The following is a 19,947-nucleotide window of genomic DNA, read 5'->3' on the forward strand; positions in this document are numbered from 1 at the left end:
GGAGGTGAGGGGTGAAGCCTAAACGGCCGTAGACGGGCGATAATTCCATCGAGTCAGCCCTTCGTGCCCACGGAAAAGGCACAGGAGGTGAGGACCGAGAGGCCCAAGCAGCTCCGAAGTACCAATCATGCAGGCGGGATGGTTCGGGCGGAGGGGGGTTAACCCCTCCAACTCTACCGTTTCCGCCGCTCGAGCGGGCACGTCCGCTATCTCCGGGATGACTCCGCCTCGGAGGGAAAAGTGGGCACCCCTCTGATGCTGCAGAAGTGACGGGACCAGAAGGAGGTCCAATGGATTCGGCAGAAATCGTAGAACACGACTCTGCAGTCTCCACCGGAGCCTCAACCGGCTGAGGATGAGAAGGCCGGTAGGTGGAGGACGCATCCTCCATCCTACTCAGCATAGTGATGCGAAGAGCGTCCTGCGAGCGCTTGACAGCCGAACCATGGCGGCGTCAGCACTGCAAAGGCGCGGACATCGTTCCCGTAGAAACGACAGTCGTCTCCGCAATCCAAGAGGATTATGCTCTCACAGAGAGAACAAAAACTCTCCACGAACGCAGCCTCGGAGTGCTCGATGCCCAAGCACAAAGACAGCGCTCGTGACCGTCACTGGAGCCCTTATACTTCTCACATCCAAGATCGCACGGACGAAAAGCTATCCTGAAAAGGACGCTGATCTCCGAATATACGAGAGAGTGGCTGTCTTTAAAAAGACTCAGAGCTCTCACGTATCACTCTTTTAGGGAAATCACTCTTTAGGTGCTCAGCTGATGATGCGCACAGGGAGAGGCAACGCACACACTAAACTCAAAACAAAAAAGATGCAGAGCATTGGAATACTGCGAGCGTCCGCTGTGTTAGTACTGCTTCTCAATCAACTTCAGCAACCGTTCCCAGAAGAGCAAGTAGCTTCTCAGTAGCAGATAATGCCGGCTTTCGAAGCGAAAAAGCTAATTTCCATATTTGCACCTGCTGCTTATATACGCACCTGGCGGGGCGGCGCCAGCATTATGCAAATATCTCAATGCCAAGTTCATTGGCGTTTTAGTAGTACGAAGCAGAGCATGTGAGCGGTGTGAAGCGGTGTGACGCTCCGCTAAATATTCCGCTCTACTGTTCAAGCGCTCCACTCAGTCGCTCACCGCCCAAGCAAGCGCTCCGTTAACTTTCCGCTCACGCTCGCAAATAAACCAATTCCCGCTCAGATCCCGCTCCGACATAAAAAAAAATATTTAGTAAGCCTAATTGTTTTCTGTACTGACGTTCTTGGATAATTGCATTTAATTAAAGTATTCGCTGATAAATAGCAGTTATGTACAGTTGAGTGTTGGCTATTAGACCTAGTTTAACTGATACGGATATAATTCAAATTAACAATTTGTCTTCAGGACATCCACATGTTTTACTAATTCACAATTTTAAGTTATAATAAATGTAATAAGTAATTACGAAATATTATAACAATTCGTTCCCCTTACGAGAAAAAGATTAACAAACTATAATATTATATAAATATATTATTTGAAAAAACTAAAATAAATTGAAGAACAATTTCTTAACAAGAAGGTTTTTAAGTGCGAACTTACATTGCATCGGTAAAAACAGAACACAGTGTCTTAAAGAAATTAAAATTAGACAGTATTTATGAACCTGTAAATGTACAAAACGAATGCAATACAGAATATTTATTTATGGCATTTTCAATAGTATATTATTAGATAAATTAACATGTATCTATATAGTATGAAAACGAATAAATCATTATTTTGGCTAAATTCATCTGGATAGATCATTTTAGTCAGACTAAACATTTCATCATTTCAGTACAAGAACAAGCTTAAATGCTATCTATAACAACTTAAATTTTATCCCAAATGTTACATGGTCGAAAATATGTAGAAATATAGCCTATACGAGAACAAATTACAGAACAAAAATGTTTAGGTCACGCGGACCGAACGAAAAGCCGTTAATTAAGCGGACTCTCTGTAAAATAGAGGATGTGCTGAATCAGTCGAGTCGGCAGATTATCATCAATGTTTATAATGTTCCATGCAGATACTGTTGATGAAAAAATGTAATATCTAAATGTCCAGGTAAGTCAAGCGTTCAGTCAGTTAATACTAAAGGCACCGCCGTTTTTGGCTGAAGCTTCCTCATCCACGGAGTGGCCGCTGTACATACACAAAGAACTATAAATGTTTTTATTTTAAGTGGTTTTAATGCTGGTAAGCAATCAGTTATATTATGTACAAATATATTTGTATTTGTGTTGATCAGTTAGATTAAAGTTATTTTAATCTTTAAAACTGCATCTAGATGCAGACGACGCTACAGTTATTCTGTCATCTTAGTTTCATTTCTTTCATTTATATATAAGGCTGGCGACTTCATTAAAACAATATTTGAACTCCATAACTTATTGCTAGCCATTTTTACAGATTCTCGAACTAGCAAATTACCAAAGGGCATTCTGGGATGAGCGAGCGGTGCTGAGCGTATTGAGCGGTGCGGAGCGGAATTTTCGGAAATATGCGCTCTGCGCTCTGATGGAAATATTACCGCACCGCTCAACGCTCCGCTCCCGCTCCGCACCGCTCACATGCTCTGGTACGAAGCAGATTGGTCTCTCTAAGCGAGTTCCCAATTCGTCGGTCACGATGGATTTTGCGGGGCGCATGAACTCAAACAAACCTAATGGCTGTTGGATGACGGCGAAGCGCGCGTCAACAAACAATGTACTCATTCCCCCACACCATCGCAAAAATAAAACTCGTGACAAGTCATTAAGACAAGTCATCCCGGAAATCCGTATTTATACACTGTAAAAAAATTCCGTAGAAATTACAGTCTTATTGCAGCTGGGTTGCTGGTAATTTACCAGCAATAGTTTGTTCAAAGTTAAATACATTTTAAACATTAACAAGTCTTTATCTTTACAGAATAAAACTATACAATAGCAGCCTCATGCAAAGCATTCTGGGAACCAGAAATCATCATCAACCTTTTTCTGTTTTTTGCTTCAGATTTTGCTTCCCAGAATGTTTTGCTTGATGCTGTTTTTTTGTTTGACTCTGTAAAGAAAAAGACTTGTAAATGTTTAATGTTCATTTAACTTTGAAATGTTGCCAGTTAAAAACATAAATTTAAATCTACGGTAAGTTACCGGCAACCCAGCTGCAATTTCTAAGGAATTTTTTTACAGTGTACAGAAAAATCACATCCCTGATTTAAACTGATTACAATTGTCCATGTAAACGCAGCTAGTGTAAACTGTGAAAAGAGCTAAACAATATGATCATATATCAATATGACATAAATTATTGTTATGATATTATTTGCCAAATCACCCAGGTCTACATAATTATTAGAACTGCAGTATTATGTTATTAATGGTCAGATCATGTGAAGATCAATCATCTGAATTCACAACAGCAAAGCAAGCAAGCATGTAATAATAAAATTGCATGCTTGCAACAACATAATTTTCTTACCTCAGTATCTCCAGTTTACAGTCAGGATTCTTCAGTACAGCAGAGAGCAGCTTTACTCCTGAATCTCTTAGTTCATTATTAGACAGATCCAGATCTCTCAGATGTGATGGGTTTGATGTCAGAGCTAAAGTCAGAGCAACACAACCTTCATCTGTGATATTACAGAAATTCAACCTGCAGAGATCAATGACACACACTTCAATCTCTTATTGAACAAACTGATTTATGTTGATTGATTCTGCATGTACTATGTAAAGGATTATCAACAGCATGTCGTTCATTAAAAAGCACCTATTTCATTGCTAAAAACGTTATTTTGTTTTTTTTGGTATAATACAATGTGATCACGTGGTTTATGGTTTAAAAAACACATTATTTTCCACATACCGTAAATTTTTGTAGCTCCAGATTTCCCTGTCTTCCTCAAATGCTTTGATTTTGTACAAAACTCCTTTATCTGAAAAGCGCTGTCTCCCTGATTGGCCTGCTAATCTGTACATTGTGATTGGCCTGAATACCTCTGACGTCAGCTAGAAATGTGATGCTCCTTACATTTTTTAAAGATTTGCTCACAATGCAATGCTAACAGGAGTTAACTTACAGGCTGTGAGTACAAGTGGGAGGAATTATGATAATGTCGGTCTTGTCTACATCACCAATCCCAGGAAGTAAACTGCCTACAATCCGTGTGTTTGTTGTAGTCCAAGAAATGAGATTTACGTTGGAAATGATAATTGTGTCATTATTTACTTTGGGGTTTGTACCTTTTGCATATCGTTAACATGTACTAATACACTTAAAGGCGCTCTAAGCGAATAATGTGCGACGTCACTTCCTGTTGATGTTTGAACTGTTTTCAAACAGACAGAGCGTAGCTAACTCCTCCCCCTCCCCCTCCCTTCCGTGCTTTCATGAACGCGCCCAACCCCCACCCCCAAATCCTTCTTGCTGTTTATTGGCTGGAATACTTTGTTTTGTTTTGTGCTGGCTAGGTTTGGCCATTTGTTGATATTGCCGTTTGTGAAGCCTGGGCTGTCTACAGAGATCGCGTTTTTTTACAGTTTGATCAGCGGACAGGCAGCAAGCAGATAGTGAGGAGATGTTTCCGGTATGTAACAAAAAATGTTTTATGGTCTAAAACGCTTCAATTCGCTTAGAGCACCTTTAAAGGCGCTCTAAGCGAATAATGTGCGACGTCACTTCCTGTTGATGTTTGAACTGTTTTCAAACAGACAGAGCGTAGCTAACTCCTCCCCCTCCCCCTCCCTTCCGTGCTTTCATGAACGCGCCCAACCCCCACCCCCAAATCCTTCTTGTCGTTTATTGGCTGGAACACTTTGTTATGGTTTCTGTTTGTAGGTTTGGCCATTTGTTGATATTGCCGTTTGTGAAGCCTGGGCTGTCTACAGAGATCGCGTTTTTTTACAGTTTGATCAGCGGACAGGCAGCAAGCAGACAGTGAGGAGATGTTTCCGGTATGTAACAAAAAATGTTTTATGGTCTAAAACGCTTCAATTCGCTTAGAGCACCTTTAATGTAAATGTAAAATCGTGAATATGACAATAGGTGCTCTTTACCTGCCACCCTTGGAATTTTTTTAGAGTAGCAACTAACTGCAGCAGCGCAGCACGACGTGAGGTCAGGCACATTTGCTGATCAGTATTGATTGCGTTCACATGCTTACTCATCACAACTTATAACTAAGCACATAGTTCCTACTCACCACCATAGCTAGTTATTCAACATACAAGAAGACTATGAAGAACTTTTTTAATGAAAATATATTATAAATTATATATAAATAATATATAAAGTAGGGAATATATTTCACAGTTTTCTGTGCTTTGAAACACTTCAAAAACATTTGGCATGAGGTAACTAAAAATCCCCCCCCCCCCAAAAAAAACAGAACTTAAACATAATTGAAAATTGTATTGGCCTATGGCATATGTGTTAAATACATGGGACATTATGGGGTGGTTTCCCAGACAGGGATTAGCTTAAACTAGGAATAGGCCTTAGTTTAATATAACATTACTGTGCATTACTGTGTGCATTTTGAACTAAAACAAAGGGCAATGATGTGTTTTAAGATGTCAGTGCAAAGTTGTTTTTAGTTTGAACAGCTCTAAATAACAGAAAACTGCTGTCCCTTTGACCCTTGTTTTTCCAAATTTGTTCACTTTAGGCTAGGCAATATTGTTTTGATATAAGTCTGGGTCAAATATCAAAACAAGATGAAATTAATATGTCCTTCAGATAAGGCGGAACATTGGGTTTGAGCTATCACGTTAGGATGTCTGTAATTGTGCTTTATTTTCCTGAAGATTGCAGCAGGGCTGTTGACATGAAGCTGTACTGGGGCACAGGCCTCCCACTACTTTTTCTTACTTTTTCATACCTAACATAACCATTATTAATATGTTTTAGGCCATAAATAGCATATAAGCAGATTTGCATTCTATAGTACTGATGATAATAAGTATTTTACAATAATTTATAATAACAATACTTGGCTGCAACTAAAATAAAGAGCATATGTGCATGATCGTTTGCGTAGAATATCTGCATGTTGTTTGTGCAAACTGTTTATGTAGTGTCCTAAAGTAGATTTCATCTACAAAAAGGAAACAGACGCTCGCGGACATTGATTTCTGCATGCTCGCGCCAGTTTGTATTTTCTGTTAAATGCGACTGCAACGCGTTTACAAGCGTGAATTAAGTTTCATACAGCTCAGTTTTTGCCACGATTAGCAATGTAAATGAATATACTGGCAAATAAAGTAAAAACTTAAACTGGGTGGGCGTAAAACTTAAACTGCACAACACAGGACATTTGGGCACAACGGATTTACACTGGAGCGACGCCCCTGGTTGGCAGGCTTATTGATGCAATTTAAAATTCTCATACCCTGCCCATTTACCTTTGAAATGGTGTTTAGAACCATCCTCCCTTGTAAAACCACTCACAGTATGAAGATGGACAGAGAGTGATGAAAACCAATTTCGTTATATTCGTTTTGACAGCTCCCCACCCTGCTGAAAAAACCAGCATCAAACCAGCATGGACCAACATGGGAATTATGCTGGTCTATGCTGGTTTGATGCTGGTTTAGCTGGTGGTCACCAGCATACCAGCACCAAAACACAACATATGTTGGTCTTGCTGGTATGACTGCATATAATAATAATAATAATAGTATATTAAAGTAATATAATAGTAATAACTGCAATTATAAGTGCATCTCTCTCTCTAGCTGTAAAATGATGTTTTGGAGTTAAAAGCTATTGCTGAGATGCGCAAGAAAATGACCTACTCACAATGCATTTTAAAGACAAAACATGTTAAAAGACAAGTCATTGCCAGTTCTTATATTAGAGAGATGATCTTACATCAGGTTCTCCAGTTTGCATTGAGGAATCTTTAATACATCAGAGAGCATCTTCACTCCTGAATCTCCTACATTATTCTGAGACAGATTCAGTTCTCTCAGGTGTGATGGCTTTGATCTCAGAGCGGAAGTCACACCAACACAATGTTCATCTGTGATATTACATTCACACAATCTGTAGAAAATAATTACACACACTTCACTTTCTTGTTTATCATTAATTGATTCATGCTGAATGATTCTGCATGTACTATTGAACTTTATACCATAGGGCTGTTGAATTCTGTTGAATTTTTTAGTAAATGCACACCTATGAAGTACACTAGGTATTGATATTGGATACTTGGACGCCTCCAACAAATAAACATGGTTACCTACTCCAGTAATTCCAATATTCCAAAAATATTAATGCTTTATACCTCAGGGGCTGAGAATGCTTTATTCTGATTGGTTAACAAAGTTTCACAAGTATGCATTATTTTTCAATAAACATATTCAGCTTTGCATCGTGATGCAGTAACACCTTAGATGTGCACTATTTTCGAATAATTTAACGGGCCGTCATCAATTATTCCTTACATACCATATTATTAATACAGTAATGGCATGTTACTTTGTTGCAACATTTTTGGAAGAGCCTTTCTCTGCTTCGAAGTGACCCCTGTGTACAATTCATTGATGGTATTGGTACTAATGATACTAAAGAAGGAGGCACGCACATCCAAACACTAGCAGGTGCCGGAATCCAAAAATAAAGTATACAACAAAACAAAATAAAATCCGCACACTGAACTTAACATAAACTCGTTTAATCACCGAAATAACGTTTCGGGCACCCGCCCTTCATCAGACTTAGTACCAATGATACCAAAGATATTCAGCTGGGTGCATGTCTGGGGCTTATCTTTAAAGCCAAACATGTGTTTATTATGGGATACAATTTAAGAGTGAAATTAATTTTCACACTTACTGAACTGATCTGGACTCACAAATCACAGGGAGCAGGTTCTGAAGAACATGGAGTTTTTCTTCTTTGTTACCTCTTACAAATTCACTCAGTTTAAACTCATCCAGCTTCTGTTCTGATGTCAACAACACAAAAACTACAGCTGACCACTGAGATGAAGAGAGTTTGACTTCACCTAATGTTCCAGATTTCAGATAATGTTGGATTTCCTCTACTAGTGAATCATCACCCAGTTCATTCAGACAATGAAACAGATTAATGGATTTCTCTGGAGATTGAGTGCTCCTGATCTTCTGTTTGATGTACTCAACTGTTTTCAAATTGTTATGAGAGCTTCTTCCTGTCTTTATCCTTAGACTTTGTATAAGATTCTGATTGGAATCCAGTGACAAACCCAGAAGAAAACGAAGAAAAATATCAAAATGTCCCTTTTCACTGTTTAAAGCCCTATCCACAACCTTCTGATGCAGTTCAAATAAAGTAAACTGCAAGAAAGTGTTTTTTTTCCAATCGTTTATAAAGGAGAGGTGCACATATAGAGCAGCTAGGTGTTCCTGAATGCTCAGATGAACAAAGCTGTAAACTTTCCCCTGATACAAACCAAACTCCTCTCTGAAGATCTGAGTACACAATCCTGAGTACACTGATGCTTCTGCTACAGCAATGCCACAATCTCTCAGGTCTTCATCATAGAAGATCAGATTGCCTTTCACAAGCTGCTCAAAAGCCAGTTTACCCAGATTATAGATCATATCTTCATCTTTTGTCACATAGTCCTTCTGATGTTTGATGTTTGTCTGAATGATCAGGAAGTGTGTGTACATTTGAGTGAGAGTCTTGGGGATCTCTCTTCTCTCTGCTTCACTCAATATTCTCTCTAGAACAGTGACTGAAATCCAGCAGAACACTGGGATGTGACACATGATGAAGAGACTCCTGGATGACTTCAGGTGTGAGATGATTTGATCAGACAGACTCTCATCACTGATTTTCTTCCTGAAGTATTCCTCCTTCTGTGGACCACTGAAGCCTCGTACCTCTGTGACTCGATCAACACACTCAGAGGGGATGAGATCAGCTGCTGCTGGTCTGGAGGTGATCCAGATGAGAGAAGAGGGAAACAGATTCCCCTTGATGAGGTTTGTCAGCATCACGTCCACTGAGGTTGATTCATTTACATCACACAACCTCACACTGCTGTGAAAATCCAGAGACAGACGACACTCATCCAAACCATCAAAGATGAACAACACTTTATATTTATCACTGAAGATTTCCATTTCTTTTGTCTCTGGGAAGAAAAGATGAAGAAGATCTAAAAGACTGAGTGTTTTGTCCTTCATCAAATTGATCTCTCTGAAAGGAAGTGGAAATATGAGGTGGACGTCCTGATTCTCTTTCTCTTCAGCCCAGTCCAGAATGAACTTCTGTACAGAGACTGTTTTTCCAATGCCAGCGACTCCCTTTGTCATCACACTTCTGATGTGTTTGTCTTGTTCTGGTAATGGTTTAAAGATGTCATTGCATTTGATTGGTGTCTCCTCCGTTGTTGTTCTTCTGGATTGTGTCTCAATCTGTCTCACCTCATGTTCATTATTGATCTCTCCACTTTCACTCTCTGTGATGTTGAGCTCTGTGTAGATCTCATTCAGTAGTGTTGGGTTTACCTCATTTAATGTTCCCTCATACAAACACTCAAACTTCTTCCGCAGGTCTGATCGAAATGTGTTGCGGACCTCATCAAATTTTGAGTTGTTGCTGTAAAATACAAGATAATTAGAACAAAGATACAAAAATGGGTGTATGAATAAACCTACTTTAATTTTTTATTTTATAACCTGGGATAGATTCTAAAACAAACAAAATAAAATCCTACAATTCACCTGAAACCAGGATTAAACTATTGTACTATCAATCTAAAGCTGTTTGTTTACTCTAGCCATTTAACAGTGCAGACCGTTATTTGAACCTGGGACAATATCAAGCAGGCTTCGTTCAGCATTTGATACTCAAAAAGGGGGCAATATGGCCATTACAACCCCTACCACAAACCGTAAGTAGTGATTTTATTACTGTTGACTTCGGTTTAAATGTAAAGTTTTTTAGTAAGCAAACAACATTAACGCTTTACCTTGTTGTCGAGATCAAACGCAAGATGCGTCTGTAGTAAAGTTTACCTCAGCTATTGTTAACTTCCAAACTAAATGCCATAGATTGTATGACGACCAATTTACATGGATGTTAAAACTCATTACTGCCTCTGTTTTCAAATAATTCAACTGAACCTAACTGAATTGCGCGTATGTTTGTGTCACTCACCTTAAGCGCAAATTAAAACTTGATATTGGAAAGTTTTCCCTGAGCTCTGTAAACACAACTCGCTGACAGCAGTTTGCCTTCATTCAGAAACAACTCAAATAATGCGACAGCAGCGTATTAAATCCTTACAGGCACTGTCATAATATTTTTCATCTTCATCGCGGAATAGAGTAATGAAATACATCCAAAGAACGTGTTTGTCATTTAACATTTAAATAATATGTATAACTAATAATATGTATAATTAAATAATTTTTTTCTCCTAGGGGGTTTTTCACCCCGGGGAGGCAGCCTTTTTGGGCTTTAACTAGCTTCCTCCTCTATACGTTGCTTTAGTAATACGTGCAATTATAATATTGAGTCATAGCCGCAGCAAATTTAACTGCTCATGCTATCATGTATTTTGTTGTGCTATCTGTCGTTTTCTGTGCTTTTCACTGCTTCTATTTATGTAAAGCTGCTTTGAAACAATTGACTTTTGTGAAAAGCGCTATATAAATAAAATTGAATTGAATTGAATTGAATAGTCATTTCAAACAGCCAATCAGAGCGTAGCTCATTATTATTATTCATAATCCTAATATAAGGTAATAACAGACCATTTCATTCTGAGGGCAAATCCTAGGGTTGTAAATAGACATGTAAAACCGTCTCTGGATAATTTTTTCACCTAAAAAAGCCACATACCTTATATTCAGATATCAAAGAACAATGTAACGTATTATTTCAATCCATTCTTGGTCACCTTTAAAGTGCCCATATTATGAAAAACTCACTTTTTCTGGGTTTTGTGGTGTTCTTTTGTGTCTCTGGTGCTTCCACACGCATACAAACTTGGAAAAAAATCTATCCATGCCGCTTTGAGTGAGATACACGTTTCTGAATGTCCTCTGCTGTGAGTCTCAGATTGCACGGTTTCAGCTCCGTAGTGACATCACTAGCCTTGTTGTCACATTCCATTTGAATTTTCCCACCACCCCACTACCCAGGTCTCCACCCACCAGGTAGCTACAGAGCAGTCACTTCGCTGATATCCTCCAGTTGTCATTGTTGATATCCTACATTGTTATCATGTCTCATGGAAATAACAACGCTATTTCTGACAGTGCAGTTATTTATTATACTTATGTATTATACTTATGTTTATATCCAATACATAATGGATATTATGTATTATACTCCCACCTACTTTTAAAAACAATTTTTAAACGCTTGTTTATGTGTTTACCGGAACCTAAAGTGTAATCTTATATACAGTGTTACGATGTAAATAGTCCTCAGATTGTATATTCTATTCTATTACAAGACTTTCATGTGAAATCGGATGTAAACAACAGACTATATGCATTTGTGGACAAAAATGGTAATTCTATTAGACAGTTTTCATGGATTATTCACACATCTAATATAGACTGGATTCGATTTTTGATCGTTATATCAACACAAAGTTAAGAAGTCCCGTTTATATTCTGCATGTTGTCTTCTGGACTTCTGTCACAAAATACTACATTTATGATGCTAGAGCATCTGTATCTCAAAACATAGACCATACACTGATGCTAAACCCGTAAGTTACACCTTTTAAACGATGGCTGTTTCTCAATGTCAAGAAAAGATCCTCGGAAGCTAGAATTTCGAGGATGCTATGTCATCGACATCCGTCAAAGGACTGTTCCAATGTTGAGGATCCTCGGAATTGCAACCAAGGACTGAGTCCTTTGTTTGAAAAATATCCCATATACAGGACAGGATGTATATGTGCATGCTTCGCGCTCTCAAATCACTCACAATCCTATGCGCGCAGCGCCGAAAGCTCACCATTTTATTGACGTAATGACCCAATGACGCGCACTTGCTAGCCTGTTCCATTTAAGTGTTCTCCAAATTCTAAAGAGGAGCCTTGCCTGTGAAGGAAGTGACTTGGAAAGACCAGTCACCTTTTTACTTGTGACAAAACAACAAATTATCCATGCAGTAATATGGAACTGTGCTTTAGAAGCTATCCATTTTTACCCTCCTCCCTCCCCTGGCAAGATGGCGGCGAGCGGACACCAAAACAACCATCCTATTAACTTGTGGAAAAGCAGGCATAATATGGGCACTTTAACAAAATACTCCTTAATACAAAATTTCAAATTCTAATCATATAGTTTCTATAAATGTTATACATATAAATGTTATACATATAAATACGTTTCTATAAATGTTATACATATAATATTTGTTGAGGACACCTCTTAAATGATATTGGTTGAATCATAGACAGATCACTCTTTATGGACACACAGCTGGGCTCTGGATCTCTTCCCTTCTGATGAACTGAACTATAACACACAACAGATTAAAGTATTCTGTGAATTATTGTTTTAACAAATAACATTCATTTTTCATTAAAACAACTTATTATCTTCTTCATAGTATGTTAATACATAAATTGAAGAGCTCTTCAACAGATGTGTGTTGCTGTGTTAATCACAAACATTTCTCAGATCAAAATTACTTTAAGGAACCTTCATAGTTTCCTTCAGAAAAAAATACATTCCATCATTTTAACAAAATACACCCTAATACAAAAATTCCAATTCTAATCATAGTTTCTATAAATGTTATACATTTGCTGAGCACACCTCTTAAATGATATTGGTTGAATCATAGACAAATCACTCTTGATGGACACACAGCTGGGCTCTGGATCTGTTCCCTTCTCATGACCTGAACTAAAACACAACACAACAGATTACAGTTAATCCTGTGAATTACTGTTTCAACAAATAACATTATTTTGTCAAATGATTATTATTTTGTAAAACAACATACGATACTCTTTACAGTATGCTAATACATAAAATAAAGTAATCTCGGAAATTTACTTGCTGTGTGAATCAATTACATTAGCCGGAGCATAATTTATGTCTCATCATTTGAACAAAATGTTCCTGTACACCCAAAATATAAAAATGCGATTCTCATATTCTCACATTCTAATACTGTAATTTCTTTAAATTTGATTATTTTGTTCAGATCACCTCTTAAATGATATTGGTTGAATCATAGACAGATTACTCTTCATAGATACACAGCTGGCCTCTGGATCTCTTCCCTTCTGATGAACTGAACTATAATAGCAGCAGATTATAGTTAAGCTAATTATTTCCTATATTCAACAAATAACATTCATAATATTCAAATAACATTCATTTATTATAAAACACCATATGATATTTTCATTTACAATGTGTTAATACATACAACAAATTATGTGTTTCACTGAGTGAATAAATAACATTTCATAAATGTGTCTCTACTGTATGTATGAACTCATTTCATATTGATTTTCATTGACACTATTATTTATTTTTATCCTCATTTACACTAAAACATAAACAGTAAATTGGTTGTGCAGTGATTATGACATCCGTCACAGCTCTATATATTTAAGTATTTATAACCTGATGCAACACATACAAATAGAAAAATAATCAAATTACAAATTTGAGAATAAAAAAAAATGATTATATATTTAGTGGTTGATTCTCAGACTGCTCAAACTTCATCTTTTTACAGACGGGTTCGGTTATGTCTGGTCTATACATCAAGAAGAGAATTCATTAGTACTCATTAGATTAAATAGATGTAAATCAAACTATGTGTTTCAAATAGGAGTGCACAGATATATCGGCCAATAACGCTTGCTATGCTTCCCAATGAATTAAGGTGAAATGCCGCTATATTCAAAAGCCAGAGGGCGTTCTCGTGCAGAAACTCAATATGGGCTAAACACACTTTATGGTAATGAGCTATGACACGGTTTAGCGGCAAGCAGCGGCAAAACGCCAGCATCCAATCGGAATATAGCCTAGACGTTCTTCACTGGCTGATTCTGGAGAGGCACACGATGTAAACTTTCGTTCCTACCAAAACAATAGTTCTTAACTTCAGACTTATCACCCAGTTAATTTGCCATCCAGCAAAGTAGGTGGTGATAATGCTCCTTAGGAGTTAATTGCCATTAAACATGAAGAAAAAGAAGAAAACATTAATTCCGAGAAAATGGAGGAGAAATTGATAATCGAGTTGCTTTTCCTATCATTTATGATATGACTTTATTTTCATATAGGGACCAGTTACAAAAGAACGAGGCATGGGATAAAATAGCTGGTATAGTTGGTGCGTGCTGATGATTTATAATATTTTAAAGGTGACATAGAATGATTGAACGAAGTATTTATCCTTGTTCTGTGATGTGACATGTAGACAAAAAAAATTTTGTTTGGGTCTGTAATGCCTTAGAAGCTTCCTAAAAACCTCTCTCAGATAGCTCTATAGGGTGGGGGATTTTAAACAAGTGGTTTTGCACCTATTTGGCTCCCCCTACTGGCTTAACTTGCAATCTCATTACTGATTGGCTGACTTCGCTGCCACTCAAAAAATGTAGCCAATTATTTTAAAGTGAAGGGGCATTTAGATGCCTGTGATGTCATAAGCATCAGTTTTTCAGATTGGGCTGTTTTCTGGCTGACATTTCTAAAAGAGGAATTTCTATGAAACTGAGATGTTTAGCATGTTTAGCACTTTTTGTATGTTTGTGAATGCGGCTAGACTACCATTATTCTACAAAGACAAGGTAAAAATGTTTTTTCATTCTCTGTCCCCTTTAAGTAGTACTGATAGATACTCAAATGTGTCTATGTCTTGCCAGTAGGACTGCACAATGTATCATTAAGGCATCGATATCTTGATGTACGAATCCATATAGTCACATCGGGAAGAATAGGTAACTATCATAGTTGATCCGTGATTCATGTTTCATTCGCTCACAGTAACACAGATTTAACTAATTGCACAGATGCAAATAATAATAATAATCAGAGCTGGGTAGATTTCTACGGAAGAGGATTAGGGCCACTGGTGAAAATTTTTTTTGAATTCTGACTTTATTCTCAGAATTCTGACTTTAATCTCAGAATTCTGACTTTAATCTCAGAATTCTGACTTTAATCTCAGAATTCTGACTTTAATCTCAGAATTTGAATTCTGACTTTATTCTCAGAATTCTGAGTTTAAAGTCAGAATTCTGACTTTTTTCTCAGAATTCTGACTTTAATCTCAGAATTCTGACTTTATTCTCAGAATTCTGACTTTAAACTCAGAATTCTGACTTTAAACTCAGAATTCTGACTTTAAACTCAGAATTCTGACTTTAAACTCAGAATTCTGAATTTAAAGTCAGAATTCTGACTTTAATCTCAGAATTCTGACTTTAAACTCAGAATTCTGACTTTAAACTCAAAATTTGAATTCTGACTTTATTCTCAGAATTCTGACTTTATTCTCAGAATTCTGACTTTATTCTCAGAATTCTGACTTTATTCTCAGAATTCTGAGATTAAAGTCAGAATTCTGAGATTAAAGTCAGAATTCTGAGATTAAAGTCAGAATTCTGAGATTAAAGTCAGAATTCTGAGAAAAAAGTCAGAATTCAAATAATTTTTTCACCAGTGGCCCTAATCCTCTTCCGTAGATTTCTTATTAATTGTAATCCGTTACTGATTACGAATTACATGACCAAATTTGTAGTGAGTAATATAATCTTGTAGATTACACATCATTGGTAGCGTAATCTGACTACTTTTGGATTACATTTAGATTACTTTTGACAAACCTTATTTGATATTAAATATATAAAGAGTGGGGAAATATTCAATTCTATTTTACCAACAAGAGCCTTAAAAACTCATTTTTAAAGTGCAATGTACGGACAGTTAATACTTCACAATACTAACACTGATTTACTTTGCTATTAGTGTCAACTGATAGTAACATACTGAATAAAACAAATCATTCTTTATGAATTTAACATATTTACTTAATTTTAAGTAAATAAAAACAAAAACAGCAACATTGCAAAACACAATATTGAATTTCAAAAAATTCACTCCAACAACACTGCTAGGTTTAAAATTTCACCTCACAAATAAAACTGAAGTATTTCTTTAAACCGCGAGTTTCATTAAAAATGAAGTGGTGTCTATTCATACAGTAAGTTTGATTTTGACATTGGTGGGGAAATAAATAAAATTGTCTTTAGAGCCACATTGTACCAAAGCTTTATCGCTGTTTACTTGAACAATATTTAAAATAATATTTTTGTTATCAATCTTATTTATTAAGGTTAGAGGCCAAAAACAACAAATATACATTAGTTCTATTTTATTTATTATTTTTGGTTAATTTGCAATTTTTTTGTGATGTCAGTACAAATTCTGGCATGGCGAGTTAAAAACTGAACCAAATATGTCCTCCAGATCTGCTTTATTTTAAATAAAATAAGTAATACATAAAAAACAAACAGACATCAGTGGTTATAGGTACATATAAATTCATTGTTTGGTCAAAATTATTGCTAGGGACAATTCAGTGTTATTGGTAGGGACATGTCCCTAGTAGGCAGTGACCACGCGTGTAACCACAGTAGCAGCGCGAACGTCAAAGAAGAAGAAGCTTAGCAAGTTAACCCACAAACAAAGAAGAAACAGCAACTTGTGTATAATTTGAGAAGACCAGCAATTATGGAAGTAAATAAACAACGACTTTTGATGCAGTTTGAGTTAAATCACTCCTCAACTTGGCTCATCTTTGTTTTCACCGTCACAAACGGAAATACCTATGACGCAGTTTTTTACCTGACAGGAGGGGTTCTGGCAGTGGCGGCGTTTCACGAAAACCTAGGGTATGGCAAAAAATCTTCGTACAAGAAGGCCATTCTCAAATAACGAATCTATGAAACCACATAATATGTGTACTACATACTCCACCAACCTGTACAAAATCATACTACGATTGCTCTAATGTAACTTTACACTTACTGAAACAATACGGAAGCAATACAAATGAAAAACAAAAATAGAAATCATGGTTGTTTAAAATGCTTTTCAAATGTTGTAATTCTTAACTAAGTGCAACTCAGCAACAGATACACTAAAACAAGATAATATCAAAACATACTGTAACATCCCTTCACAAATCTTGTCATGACAACCACCAATAAACACTTAATAAACACACAATAAAGACTTTTAAATGATGTGACAGAGCACACGTAGTTTACCGACTAAAACACTAAATAAAACTCTCAGTAAAACAGGGCTAAATGTAAAAACAAGTCTTACCTTTGTCGTCGTGCAGTTTTTATTCCACAAGTGACCATATTCAAAAATGCGCGCAAATAATTAATACAATTCACTTCGACTGCGCTACACTTTCCCAGTGGAACAGAACATGTTTATTTATTCATAGAGAACAAATCATATTACTTCTGAAATAATGTATGCAATAGGCATAGCGCGAGTGTGGGGATGACCCGTGAGTCTGTTTGATTGTTAAAACAAAAAGATTTTACTTGCGAAAATAAAGATTATAACAGCAGTGGTTATCATGAGACGTCCTGCAGAGACTTCAAGCTTCGCTGCAAGAACGAGAGGCTGATGACGTCAAAGTACCGCGAGGGTGAGGCGAGGAATCATCGGAAGAGTTTGCTTTCAAACCGCTCTCGCGGCATGTTAATGTCATCCGCATGTCGGTTCCTGTATTATAGCATGAAGTCGAGCAAACGTGTAAATTGTCCATTTTAGTGATGTACCAATGTTCAGAAATGTTCTACTGAAATTTTTTTAAATAATCTTTAATGAGCATCATTATTGCCTGTTGATTTCTGGTGTTTTGTCTGAATGCTAGGGTATGGCAACTGCCATACCCTGCCATACGCAAACGCCGCCCCTGGGTTCTGGTGAACCAATCACAGCGCTTGCGGTCCACGTAGATCTGACGCGCTGTAAAAAATTGTGTGAGGTGCACGTCAGGCTACGCCGAGCTACGCACCGGCTACGGATAGCCTAACTTACGCACGACTATAAATCGGGCTTTACATGTAATCCGTTACTACCCAGCTCTGATAATAATAATAGCTAATTATAATTTTTTCCAGACCAAATGTGAACAAAACGAGTATAAAAATGCTGTCATTATAAAAGGTTTATAATGTCAATGTATTGTTTTGTTTTTTTTCGTTAACATTTCATGGTGACACATACTTTAGAGCAGCCAAAGCGTCAACAAGCTTCCCCGTACTTTATGAGAAGCGTCCTTGGCCTCTCTGTGAGAATCAATTACATTTTTGTTTTTATCAAATTGATTAAAAACCTTTAAACACAATTCACATTCTTTTTAAACAGATTTCTCCTCTATGATAACACACAATTAACTTTGTGTTATGTTTCCCTTTATTAAATTACAGTACAAACCAATACTTTTTAACTTTGTTATTTCAACCGTGGGGAACTATAAAGGTCTTTATTAGTGTTTTATATATAAATTACCTGCATCCTGGAGAAAAATCTCCATCTTTGTATGTTTGTGTGTGGTCCATGATGGAGCTGCAGAGGTCTGATATGCACAGCTGACACTGAATGAAAATGACATTCAGACACAAAACAAACACAAAATAAAAAAGTGAATAAAAATTCAGACAGTAAAAAATAAGACAGTCATTGTGGAGATAAATGAGAGTTGAAAAAACAGATAATTATTAACAAATCATTAGTTCACAATATAAACACAAATGCTCTTTAGATTTAAATGGGTACCAGAATAAAGTTGGTTCGCTATTTGCCGTTTGAAATATGTCAGATTTTCAGCTTCAGAAATCTTCAATAAATCATAAAAAATTAAAGCTAACATAACCACATTTTGTTTCTGCATTTCTGATGTTAATCTGGAGTAGGGCTGTGCAAAAAAATCGTCTGCAATTCTCATGAAAAAAAACTTTCCAAAATTTGTACGAACCCTGCCAAAGTGCATTCCGCACAGAAATACTCTGTAACATGCCCAACTGCTTTTTTGACAATTAGATTTTTAGACACTATAACTGTGTTTATAAGTCAGAATGCTTGAAATACCATTGAACCACCGACAAAAAACATTTTGGTTTGTGGTTGTAATTGTTTAATTGTTTTACACAATGTTGGACACAAATCTGTTTTTATCTGCCTTGAGGTATTGTAACTGCAAGACTCGTCGATCTGATACTGTTTGGCATTCTATGAGGTTGTGCCGGTTCTGAGTATGAAACAGTGGTGAGGCCAGGGCCCCGTTGCATAAAGCACCTTAAGTGTAATTTTCCCTTTAAGCTGCTCTAAGCGAATTCATGCATTTTAGGCCATACGTTTTTTTTGTTTCATACAGTAAACATCTCCTTAAGGGAAAAACGTAAGGTGCTTTATGCAACCGGGCCCAGATAGTGGACTTTTAAACTAAGTGGACCTTGGTGAAATACGGTGTACCTTAATGCCTACTCTTAAATTACATAATTTTACAATATAGTGGTTTACATTATGGATTACATTAACTTTTTTGAGTCATAATCGAATAATCAGCAAAAAAGAAAAATAAGGAAAATAAGAACAAATCAAGAAATTATAAGCATATGATAATAGAAAAGAACAAAGTTACAAATAAAATATAACACTAGTAGTATTTAGGAACTGAATCAAATGAATCTTCTTCTTTATTCTATAAATTAAATAATTAAAGGAATAGTCTACTCATTTTCAATATTAAAATATGTTATTACCTTAAAGGAATAGTCTACTCATTTTCAATATTAAAATATGTTATTACCTTAACTAAGAAGAGTTGATACATCCCTCTATCATCTGTGTGCGTGCACGTAAGCGCTGGGGCGCGCTGCCACACTTCGATAGCATTTAGCTTAGCCC

The 19,947-nt window shown here is 36.7% G+C and overlaps 1 protein-coding gene across 1 annotated transcript in view; it reads right to left on the reverse strand.

Moving 5' to 3' along the window:
* LOC135771848 (protein NLRC3-like) overlaps positions 1-19,586 on the reverse strand; it is a 49,350-nt gene extending 29,764 nt beyond the window's left edge. The window contains exons 1-7 of the mRNA XM_065282226.1: positions 18,550-19,586; positions 13,201-13,290; positions 12,802-12,891; positions 12,409-12,498; positions 7,859-9,613; positions 6,890-7,063; positions 3,497-3,670 (exon numbers count right to left, since the gene is read on the reverse strand). Coding sequence (XP_065138298.1) covers positions 3,497-3,670; positions 6,890-7,063; positions 7,859-9,613; positions 12,409-12,498; positions 12,802-12,891; positions 13,201-13,290; positions 18,550-18,599 — 2,423 coding nt within the window. The 5' untranslated portion in view covers positions 18,600-19,586. The remainder of the gene's footprint in view (positions 1-3,496; positions 3,671-6,889; positions 7,064-7,858; positions 9,614-12,408; positions 12,499-12,801; positions 12,892-13,200; positions 13,291-18,549) is intronic.
* Positions 19,587-19,947: the final 361 nt, after the last annotated feature.

This window comes from Paramisgurnus dabryanus, chromosome 8 (assembly GCF_030506205.2).
Source record: "Paramisgurnus dabryanus chromosome 8, PD_genome_1.1, whole genome shotgun sequence".
In the NCBI taxonomy this organism is placed as follows: Eukaryota; Metazoa; Chordata; class Actinopteri; order Cypriniformes; family Cobitidae; genus Paramisgurnus; species Paramisgurnus dabryanus.